At 41.7% G+C, this 12,340-nt stretch overlaps 1 gene segment (V, D, J or C); it reads left to right on the forward strand.

Annotated features, from left to right (window-relative positions):
* Positions 1-9,218: 9,218 nt before the first annotated feature.
* Positions 9,219-11,059, forward strand: LOC116882719. The segment is given in 3 exon segments: positions 9,219-9,326; positions 9,438-9,764; positions 10,986-11,059. Coding segments are annotated over 3 exon segments (459 nt in total).
* Positions 11,060-12,340: the final 1,281 nt, after the last annotated feature.

Here is a 12,340-nt window from a genome sequence, read left to right on the forward strand (position 1 = left end):
TCCTGGATTCTGCAGTTTCTCACTTTCTCTTTCTTTCTAGAAGTCAGAGTCAACCTGCACTCACTCAGTCATGTTCAGGGTCAGAATCCCAGGATGCATAATGCCATTAACAGGAAATACCAGCAACATCCATAGTGACTGGAGTCCTTTCACCAGGTCAACCAAGATGTGCCCTGAACACCTGCTCTCCTGGGACAACTTGATGCTCAAGAATCCAAGGGTGAGTTTTTGTCCCTGTGGTCAGCTCAGCCTCTGACCATCTCTGTACTCCAGTCAGCACCTGAGGCTGATCAATGCATTGATTCTGGGATGGAGGCCTCAGTGCTGCTCCCACAGAGCTCAGAACCCTCAGGAACAATAACCCCTCCTTCTTGTGCTTTTAGGACTGGGATGACACTCCCTCAGTCAGCCCATTGACACCACCACCCAGGCTAGACCTCTGATGAAAATTCTTCTGTCCCAACCCAAGGACACAGGGCCTTTGAACAAAGGGACACAGATCTCCTATATCCACCTCTCCACCACTCACAGATGGGACTCCTGACAGAAGTTTTTAGGTCCATTTGACCTTAGGTAACAGAAATTCATTCCTCTAGTCATGGGTGGCTGTCCTAAACATACTAACACCCACCAAAACACACACACACACACACACACACACACACACACACACACACACAAGAGTACAACTGTGCCCACTCCAGAGATAAGTTTGACCCCAAAACATTCTTTCCTAGAAGGTCGATCAGTATTTGGAAATTCCATCACTGAGATGCCTCTGAAGTTCTTGGGAACAGGGCCTTCAAGGAGTCTAATTGGACATCACTTTGGGCTCTCCTACTTGTAGAAAAATCCGACCATACTAAACTCATGACAGAGACAAACTGATTTTAGAAAAAAGAAGTTTAGAGACTACTATTCAACCTAGAACAGAGACTTTTCTTTCCATTGTTTTTCCATTCATGTTTTAAATCACAATTACTAACCATATTTTCTCTATAATAAGCACAGTTCTGAGAAAAGTATACTAGTGATTGTACTTGCATTTTTTGTATTTTTTTTTAATTTTAACTTATTTATTTTTTTAAATTTCTTTTCAGTGTTCCAGAGTTCATTGTTTAGGCACCACACCCAGTGATCCATGCAATACGTGCTTTCCGTAATATCCACCACCAGGCTTACCAAACTTCCCACCCTAACCCCTTCAAAACCCTCAGATTGTTTTTCAGAGTCCACAGTCTCTCATGGTTCGTCTCCCCCTCTAATTTCCCCCAACTCACTTCTCCTCTCCATCTCCCCATGTCCTCATGCTATTTGTTATGCTCCACAAATAAGTGAAACCATATGATAATTGACTCTCTCTGCTTGACTTATTTCACTCAGCATAATCTCTTCCAGTCCCGTCCATGTTGCTACAAAAGTTGGGTATTCATCATTTCGGATGGAGGCATAATACTCCATAGTATATATGGACCACATCTTCCTTATCCATTCGTCCATTGAAGGGCATCTTGGTTCTTTCCACAGTTTGGGAACTGTGGCCATTGCTGCTATGAACATTGGGGTACAGATGACCCTTCTTTTCACTACATCTGTATCATTGGGGTAAATACCCAGTAAATACCCAGTGCAATTGCAGGGTCATAGGGAAGCTCTGTTTTTTCATTTCTTAAGGAATCTGAATGCTCTTTTCCAAAGTGACTGCACCAACTTGCATTCCCACCAACAGTGTAAGATGGTTCCTTTTCTCCACATTCTCTCCAACACACGTAATTTACCATCTTGTTAATTTTGGCCATTCTAACTCGTGTAAGGTGGTATCTTAATGTGGTTTTGGTTTGAATCTCGCTGATGGCTAGTGATGAACATTTTTTTTGTATGTCTAATTAGACATTTTTATGTCTTCATTGGAGAAGTGTCTGTTCATGTATTCTGCCCATTTTTGTGGCATTATTATCTATATTGTGTGTGTCGACTTTGAGGAGTTATATATAGATCCTGGATATTAGCCCTTTGTCTGTATTGTCATTTGCAAATATCTTCTCTGATTCCATGAGTTGCCCCCTTGTTTTGTTGACAGTTTCCTTTGCTGTGCAGAAGCTTTTGACCTTGATGAAGTCCCAAAAATTCATTTTTGCTTTTGTTTACTTTGCCTTTGGAGACATATCTTGAAAGAAGTTTATGTGGCTGATGTCAAAGAGGTTACTATCTATGTTCTTCTCTAGGATTATGATGGATTCCTGCCAAAAATTGAGGTCTTTTATCCATTTTGAGTTTATCTTTGTGTATGGTGTAAGTGAATGGTCTAGTTTCATTCTACCACACATAGCTGTACAACTTTCTCAGAACAATTTATTGAAGAGACTCTTTTTTCCCCTGTATATTGTTTCCTACTTTGTCCAAGATTATTTGACCATAGAGTTGAGGGTCCCTATCTGGGCTCTCTACTCAATTTCACTGGTCTGTGCGTCTGTTTTTATGCCAGTGCCATGCTGTCTTTGTGATCACAGCCTTGTAGTAAAGCTTGAAATCAGGCAACATGATGCCCCCAGTTTTGTTTTCCTTTTCAAAATTTACTTAGAAATTCGGGGTCTCTTCTTATTCCATAAATAAATTAAGATTGTTTGCTCCAGCTTTTTGAAAAATGCCCTTGGAATTTTGATTGAAATGGCATGGAAAGTATAGATTGCTCTAGGTAGTATAGACATTTCAACAATGATTATTCTTCTGATCCATGAGAATAGAATGGTCTTTCATCTTTTTGTGTCTTCAATTTCTTTCATAAGTGTTCCTCGAGTACAGATCCTTTACCTATTTGATTAGGTTTATCCTCAGGTATCTTATGGTTCTTCATGTTATAGTAAATGGAATCGATTCTCTAATTTCCCTTTCTGTATTTTCATTGCTAGTGTATAAGAAATCAATTGATTTCTATACATTGACTTTGTATCCTGCCACATTACTGAATTGCTGAATGAGTTCTAGTAATTTGAGGGTGGAGAGTTTTAGGTTTTCCGTATAAAATATCATGTCATCTGTGAAAAGAGAGAGTTTGACTTCGTCATTGTCAATTTGAATACCTTTTATTTCTCTTTGATTTCTGATTGCTGTTGCTAGGACTTCTAATACTATGTTGAACAAGAGTGGTGAGAGTGGGCATCCTTGTCGTGTTCCTGATCTCTAAGGGAAGGCTGTCAGCTTTTTCCATTGAGGAGATATTCACTGTGGGTTTTTCATAGATCTCATGAAGTTGAGGAATATATCCTCAATCCCTATACTTTGAAGCATTTTAATCAGGAATGGATGCTGGATTTTGTAAAAAAAAAAAAATTTTGTTTGTTGTTTTGTTTTGTATCTGCATCAATTGAGAGTACCATGTGGTTCTTCTCTGTTCTCTTTTTTTATTTTTTCTATCACACTGATTGATTTGTGAATGTTGAACCAACATTGCAACCTGGGGATAAATCCCACCTGGTCATGGTGGATAATCTTTTTTTAATGTACTGTTGGATCCTATTAGCTAGGATCTTCTTGGGAATCTTAGCATCCATATTCATCTGTGATATTGGTCTGAAATTCTCCTTTTTGATGGGGTCTTTGCTCGGTTTGGGGATTGGGGTGAAGCTGGCTTCATAAAAAGAGTTTGGAAGTTTTCCTTCTGCTTCAATTTTTTGAAACAGCTTCAGGAGAATAGGTATTATTTCTTCTTTGAAGTTTAGTAGTGTTCTCCAGGGAATCTGTCAGGTTCTGGGCTCTTGTTTTTTTGGGAGGTTTTTGATCCCTTCTTCAATGATGTTACTAGATATTGGTCGACTCAAGTTGTCAATTTCTTCCTGATTCAATTTTGGAAGTTTATAGTTTTCCAGGAATGCATCCATTTCATCTTGTTGCTTAACTTGTTCGCATATAACTGTTGATAATAATTTCTGATGATTGTTTCTATTTCCTTGGTGTTAGATGTGATCTATCCCTTTTCATTCATAATTTTATTAATTTAGGTCTTGTCTCTTTTCTTTTGGATTAGTTTGGCCAATGAATTATCAATCTTATTGACTCTTTCAAAAAAAAAAAAGCTTCTAGTTCATTGATGTGTTCTACTGTATCTCTACTTTCCATCTCATTGATCTCTGTTCTAATATTGATTATCTCCCTTCTTGTGTGTGGAGTTGGTTTAATTTGTTGTTGATTCTTCAGTTCTTTAAGGTGTAAAGACAGCTGGTGTATTCTGAATTTTTCAATTTTTTGAAGGAGGCTTGGATGGCTTTGTATTTCCCCCTTAGGACAACCTTTGCTGTACCCCATAGGTTTTAGACCAAAGTGTCATTATTCTCATTGGTTTTCATGAATTGCTTAAGTCCCTCTATGATTTCCTGGTTGATCCAAGCATTCTTAAGCAGGGTGGTCTTTAGCTTAAAGGTGTTTGAATTCCTTCCAAACTTTTTCTTGTGGTTGAGTTCCAGTTTCCAAGCATTGTGATCTGAGAATATGCAGGGAATAATCTCAAACTTTTGGTATTGGTTGAGCCCTGATTTGTTACTCAGTACATGGTCTATTCTGGAGAAGGTTCCATTTGAACTTGAAAAGAATGAGTATTCTGTTGTTTTAGGGTGGAATGTTCTGTATATTTCTTTGAGGTCCATATGGTCCAATGGGTCATTAAGTGCTCTTGTTTCTTTAATGATTTTCTGTTTGGATGATCTTTCTATTACTGAGAGTGGCATGTTTTGATTCCCCACTATTAAGGTATTCATGTCAATATGACTCTTTATCTTGATTAAAAGTTTTCTTATGTAATTGGCTGCTCCCATATTGATGTCATAAATATTTAAAATTGTTAGATCTTCTCGGGGGATAGTCCCTTTAAGAATGATGAAGTGTCCTTCCATACCTCTGACTACAGTCGTTAGTTTAAAATCTCATTTATCTGATCTGAGAATCCCTACCTTAGCCTTCTTTTGAGGTCTATTGGCATGAAAGATGCTTCTCCATCTCTTCCCTTTCAGTCTGGATGTATCCTTAGGTTCAAAATTGATGTCTTGTAGACAACATATGGATGGGTCCTGTTGTTTTATCCTTTCTGCAACCCTGTGCCATTCTATGGGTGCATTTAGGCCATTCTTGTTGAGAGTGATTACTGAGAGATACATTTGTATTGACATCGTGTTACCTGTGAAGTCGTTGTTTCTATAGATTGTCTCCATATATTTCTGTTCAATGATATTCTTGGGTTTTTTTTTCCCTCATTAATAGAATCCCCTTTAATATTTCTTGTAGTGCCGGCTTGGTGGTCACATACTCTTTTAAGCCTTGCTGGTCTTGGAAGCTCTTTATCTCTCCATCCATTTTGAATGTCAGTCTTGCTGGAAAAAGTATTCTTGGCTGCATGTTCTTCTCATTTAGTGCCCTTAATACACCTTGACAGCCCTTTCTGGCTTGTCAGGTTTCTGTGGACAGGTCTGACATTTTTCTGATGGTCCTTCCCCTGTATGTAAGGAATCTCTTTCCCTTAGCCTTTTTCAAGAGGTCCTATCTAAAATTATGATTCATCATTTTCACAATCAGGTGTCTCAAGGTCTTTCTGGATTCTATGATCTTGGGGGTAAACTTTTCTGCCTCCAGGACACAAACACTTGTTCCATTAGCCAGATTGGTAAAATTTCTATGGGGAATTTGTTTAACTGTATCCTCTAGTCTTCTTTCTTTCTCCTCCCCCTCGGGGATTCCAATAATTCTGATGTTGGAATGTTTCATGGTGTCATTTATTTCCCTAATTCTTTTTTCATGGTTTCTAACCTGTTTGTTCCAAGCTTCCTCCTGATCCTTTTTCTCTATCACTTTATCCTCTAGAATACTAATTCTATCTTCTGCCACAGTTACCTTAGCTGTTAGAGAATTTAGATTAATTTGTAACTCATTGAGAAAATTATTAACATCTTCCCTGGTGGCTTTCTCTTCTGCCTAAATCAATTCCATATGGTCATTAAAGGCTTTCTCCAACCTAGCCATTGCCTGAATAATTTTTAGCCTGAATTCCCTTTCCCACATACTGTTTATGTCCATATCCAATAGCTGTGATGGAGAGGGCACAGTCTCTGAATTTTTCCTCTGATGGGCATTCCTCCTAGTTATTTTGGTGAGAGAAGGTTAAGGGGATGTGTAGCCCAATGTATGATCTCTGGTGCCAGCAAGGTGCACTCTGGAAGGCTTCTGAGCAATAGGAAGTCCCCACCAAAAAGGAAAGAAAAAAGAAAAAAGAGAGAGATTGAGAGAGAGAGAGAGGAAATAAAAAATAAAATAAAATAAAATAAAATAAAAGGGAAGAACCAGCCCTAATGGACCCTAAAGGTAAGATTTATAAAGTATACAAACAAAAACAAACCAACAAAAAGACGGAGAAAAGTAAATGACAAGAAAACAAACAAACAAACAAACAAAAACAGCCAAAATTAACCCAAAGTATAAGAATGATATACTACCAGAACAAAAACAAATACACAGAAACACTGACAGAAGAAAAAGATGGGTTTGTGTGAGGAAGGATATTTTTATTCTTCCTGGGTGTATCTTTATATCTTTGTCAAAGGACTCAACTTTCCTGAGATAAAGGGGATTACAACTGGTTTATATAGAGAGGTAGCATTGACTGGGGAAAGGGGATTTCCTTGAACCTTATCTCTATATAAATATTTTTTAAAAATAGAAAAGCAAAAGGAAAACAGGAGCATATGTACCAAAAGAAGTTCAAGTTAAAAGGTTATTATGGAGTTTGTTGTACTGAACACCTCATTGTGGTGGTAAATAAGATAAAAATCATTTAAAAAATTGAAAAGAACGATAATAGTGGGAATGAATTAAGAATAAAAGTTGTATCTATGAAGTAGTAGTCTTTGTTACCTGGTTTTGTTTTGTTTTTTCTTTTGTTTTCGTTTTTTGTTTTGTTTTATTTTTGTTTTTGTTTTTGGTTTTTGGCTGGATATCTGGGGAGGGGCCTGCCACATGTTTTTTCAGGCAGTCTAGCTAGCATTGAGTCCTCCTGCTGGCGATCAAGGGGCTGGAGTCTGAGAAAACCAGTTTTTCAGGCTTTTGTTCTCTGGAGGATTTTGTGTTTTGTTTTGTTTCCTCCCTTTGGCGACTTTTGGTGGTCCTTTGGAGGTTTAGAGGAAAGCAGACTACACCCAGACCTCAATCTCAGAGAGAAGCCTCGGTCTGTTCCCCTCTGGGTGCTCCAGAGCATATAAACTCCCCCTCTGCCACTGGCAGAGCACATCTCCAGTCACAGTCTCAGAGGTCATAGGAGCTCCCACTTTTACCCAAAACCATGAGAAGTACTAGTCCAGAAAGCTGGCTTTCAGCAGCTCAAACCACAGCCTGTCTGGGCAGGTCCAGACTTCCAGAGAGGTCCCAACAGTAACACACTGAGATTTTCACACCAGCCCAGGCTGGGAGTGTTCAGACTCTCCTGGTCCTAGAAAGCACTGGCTAGCTCCTGCAGGGACCTATCTCAGGGGAGGGTGTGGAGCACAACTCAGACCCAGTCACATAGCATGCCTGCAGAGTGCAAAAGGCTGTGGTTCTAGACAGTGCTGGCTGGTGTCCACACCAGACTCTCTCAGGCATGCCTCCACACAGAAGCTCTCTCCCAGCTACTCAGGGACCAACACCTGACTTCTTCACCACACTGGGTGTGGCTCAGTGCCAGCAGTGGCCATCCTGGGTCCGTGGGCTTAAACCCCTGTCCCTAAAAGCCCGATTCACCCAATTTCCCCTTAAAATCATTTGCTCTTTTTGAGTGCCTTAAACCATACTCCAAGTTAGTGTTGGTCCCCAATCACAGGACACTCTCTTATTGGGGCATTACTTTCCAATAGGTCACTTCTGGTGGCTCCCTCCCCCTTTTGTTTATCTTCCAATATTCCGTCCAATGTTCCCATTCTGCATACCTGTCCACTGGCGTCTTCTGCCCTGTAGAGATCCAGAAGTGTATAATTCTAATATCAGGCTGATTTCATGGGTTATCAGAGTTCTTTGGTAGATAATCAGCTCACTTTAGGGGGCCAATTGAAACAGCACCTCCTATTTCTCTGCTATCTTGTCTCCCTCCCTATCTGTACTTGCATTTTCATACTAACATTGTCATTGAGTTTGTTTGTTTGCTTATTTCTATTTTTTGTCATTGAGTTTAAATAACCTTACTAAAAAGAGTTTTGTATAAAGGAACACATACCCTTTTAAAGTGCACTGTTAGCTAACTGGTGACTGATACATAAACTCTGTCACCGAATCCCTATCAGAGTTACTGAAGCTGTCATTCCTTCCCTCCTAGAACTTGGGTATCTTGGCCATTTTTGTTCTGAGGTCAATGCCACATTCAGCTTCCCTTGTCAGAGCTACTGCAGACTTGTGTCCGTGTGCTGGGAAGACATACCTTGGGAGGGAATCACTGCCCCCAGTGTGTGCAGAACTGTTGTTTCACACACATGGATAGAATGACAAAGATTTTTAGTTTAATTCCTCTAAGAACACACACAACTCTGTCTACCCACAACCTGAACAGAAACACTCCTCACTTCAGTGATTTAGGAACCTCAGAGGAAGGAGAACTCTGGAAAACAGGGAGGCATCACATGATGGGGAAGTACACAGAATCCTCCACAGAGGGGGCCTTGTGTCCATTGGTACCCATCACTTATCTAAACATGATCCTGATCAATGTGAAATTTTGGTAGAGAATCCAGTCTACCTATCAACCACACAGGGAGCCATGGGCAAAGTGTCCCTGAGGTGTCTCAGTAGAGCATAAAATCTGGCATGAAGCTTTGGAGGGACAATAGAGGGACATTTGTCCTGGCCCTAAGTGAGGGGATAGTGTACAGAGCATCGAGGTAGCAGGAGCTCTCTCTGTGGGGTTTTGTTCACCATTTCACACAATGATGTGTTTGAGTCTGGACACCAGGGGGCACTGGGGCCCATTTCTGAGGAGTCAGAATGAATAAGAGCTTGGTCTTGCCATCTGGCATTGCTGCCTGTACCCTCTGCTTAAGGCTCACAGCTGGGACCTCCTCTTCCCCTGACCCCACACAGGTCCTCCCCAACCCAATCCCAGACATGTTCAGGCAGAAGGTCTTGACCCCGGGTCAGTGAGGATATAGAAAGCTGGGGGTCTCATTTGCATGAATGGGCCCTCCCTCTCTCAGAGGATGAAGAGGGGTAGGGACGGATGAAGGGAGACTCTGTTCAGCTGTCAGAACTACAGACAGCAGGATTGATTATGGCCTCCATCATAGCTTTGTCCTCTCTCCTCCTCACCCTGCTGGCTCACTGTACAGGTGACTGGATGAAGGGACAAGGGAAGGGTTCCTGGGAGGACATGTGAACTCTGTTTCCTTTCTTGTCTCTAGATTCCAGCATGACCCTTTCTGTGGCTCTCTCCCTTCCAGGGTCTTGGGCCCAGTCTATGCTGACTCAGCCACCCTCTGTGTCTGGGGCCTTGGGACAGAGGGTCACCATCTCCTGCACTGGAAGCAGCTCCAACATTGGGAGTGGTAATTATGTGAACTGGTACCAACAACTTCCAGGAATATCCCCCAAACTCATCATCTATGATAGTAGCAACCGACCCTCTGGTGTCCCAGATCGATTCTCTGGCTCTAGGTCTGGCAGCTCAGGCACCCTGACCATCACTGGCCTCCACACTGAGGATGAGGCTGATTATTACTGCTCAGCGTGGGACAACAGTCTGAATGCTCACACAGTGCTCCAGTCCTGTGAGGAAGTGAGACAAAAACCTGCTTTCCCCACAGTGATGGTGTTTCCTTGTGCAGTATCCATATTCCACCAAGGCAGTTGCTTCTCTTCTTTTTGCTTGGCCTAAACCAGGTCTGAACCAAACTGAGCGAACTGTCTCTAATATTGTCTTTGTTTCTCAATTCTGTCCCCAAAGTCTGTCCAGGGAGACACATATTTTCTATTGTAGGCAAACTGAGTGGAAAATGTCTAAATGCTGGGGCAGGTTGCCCTGAGAACAGAGCCCCTGAGGATTGTGCTAGTTTGCTAGGGCTGCCATAACAGTATTGCAGACTGGGTGGATAAATCAAAAGATTTTTATTTTCTCACCATTTTGGAGGCTGAGTGTTCAAGTTCAAGGTGACAATAGGGCTGATTTCTCCTGAGTTCTCTCTTCCTGGCTTGTAGATTGAAGCATTATTCCTGGGCCCTCACATAAAATTTCTCTGTGTGTTCACCCCTGGTGTCTCTGCATTTTCTTCTAAAGATACCAGCCTTATTTATTAGGGCACCTACCTTAAAAGCTCATTTATCCATTATCCAATCCCTTAATGCCTTATCTTAAATAAGCACAATACAGGTTAGAGTTATCATTCAGGGTTTTTAGGGGACACAGTTCATTCCATACCAAAGCGTGAAGATAGAACAAGGGACAGAGGATACAGCTATGTCTGATTCAGAATAGTCACCATCCACGTGATATGCATACGTGGCATTTACTGAACCTTCACTGAATTCTGTTTGCGGGTCTAAGGGCTTAGGTCACAGTGCAAAAAAGACAGGAGTGTCCCCATGGTCAGGGAGCTGATAGTCTGGGGGAAGAGGGGATAAGCATACAAACATAGTGTGTCTCACACTTCCTTCCCACCCAGGAACAAAATGACTCCAGTCCCAGAGAAGGACCATACAACAACCCTATGATGAGAGAGACTGGCTCTCAATCATCCATTGATCAGGAACCTCAGCTTTCAGGATGACTGGACAAGATCCCTCCATCTGCCCAGGCAACATCATAGTGACCAAGAAGGGGATTGTCTGATTAGTCTGGATAACACAGGACTTGTCTTCTAGGAACTGTGCTCAGTCACTGACTAATCATACAGTTGGCGTATGTGGGTCCAAATAGAAGAAAAGGATGGAGGTTTCACCAAACAGCTCCTCACCCTCTGCATCCTCTTCCCTCCACCCTCTGTGAAATTCAGGTTGGGACATGGACTGTGGACTTTGGCTGGCCTTTGGGGAGGAGGACGTAGGCCAGGTTGTTCCCATCTCATAAAACTGCAGCTTAACCCCCTGATTAGTCTGATATCCCTGCACCTGATCAATTCCAGGACAAGACACACTCACTCCCAGACACGAGATGAAATGCATGTAGTCCCATGAGAGGTAGAAAGCAGAAAAAAAAATTCCTCACAGGTTGGCCTCCCCTCCCATAAGTAGTTAGGAGGTAAAGAAGTTGCAAGGATCCTCCATGGTGGCCACTTGCTAACCACCCCACACCTGGTCTCCTCTGCTCTTCCTGTCACTCTGCCAGGTGAGGACCAGTCTCAGCAGGCAACACAGGAGCCATTCCTTTTGTCCACACACTCCATAAGGGGCTCTTCTTGCTCCCAGGCTCTCCACAGTCACCTGTGTGTCATTGCTGAGTTTGCCCTCCCTTCCAGGGTCCTGGAGATCACAGTCTGCCAGACTCTGATTTCACCTTGACTCTGCCCCTCTGGGACACAAACTATTAAAAGTCAAAACTGAATCTCCTGGTTTCTCCAACTTTGGACTCTCCTTGTCAGAGTCCTTCTGGAATGTTCTTTCTCTATCCATTAATGACATGCTATGTCTTCTGGCCTAGGGTAATTTCTTTCCCCAGATTCTACTGTATCCTTTATGTTCTCCTTCTCTATCCACCAATCATTTCAAGACCCTAAACTATCACTTCCTCTCCAGTGCCACACCAGAATTTGTGTGGGGTGGACTTCAGGAAAACGTAGGCTCCTCAAGGAAGTTTCCTTCCTAAAACTTATGAAAAATCATTCTGACTTTAAAGATTTCCGACTTTAAATTTTGTGATGTTAAAGATTTCTGACTCACAACAGTGCAACTAAATTCAGTACAGGAATCCTTTCTGTCATTTCAGGGAATAACTTACGAAAGTGCAGGATTGTAAAAAATTGTACACATATCTCTCACACAGAATTTGAACATGTGTCAAAAAATTTACTCAGCTCCCATAGTACTGATACCAGTAAAATGGTCATTTTTTTAAAAGATTGCATTTATTTATTTGACAAAGAGAGAGATAGCTAGAGAGAGAGCACAAGCAGGGGGAGATAAAGACAGAGAGAGAGAGGGAAAAGCAGGCTCCCCACTGAGCAGGGAGCCAGATACAGTGCTCAATCCTAGGACCTCAGAAAAATAATCTGACTCAAAGACAGACACTTAACCAACTGAGTCACCCAGACACCCTGGCAAAGGATTTTAAACAACATTTAAGAATATAGTAATTTTATTCCATTAAAATGAGGCCAAAATATGATGCTTCCTGTATTGGAGATGAGCTGGT

Source organism: Lontra canadensis, unplaced genomic scaffold (genome assembly GCF_010015895.1).
Source record: "Lontra canadensis isolate GAN:19392208 unplaced genomic scaffold, GSC_riverotter_1.0 scaffold87, whole genome shotgun sequence".
NCBI lineage: Eukaryota > Metazoa > Chordata > Mammalia > Carnivora > Mustelidae > Lontra > Lontra canadensis.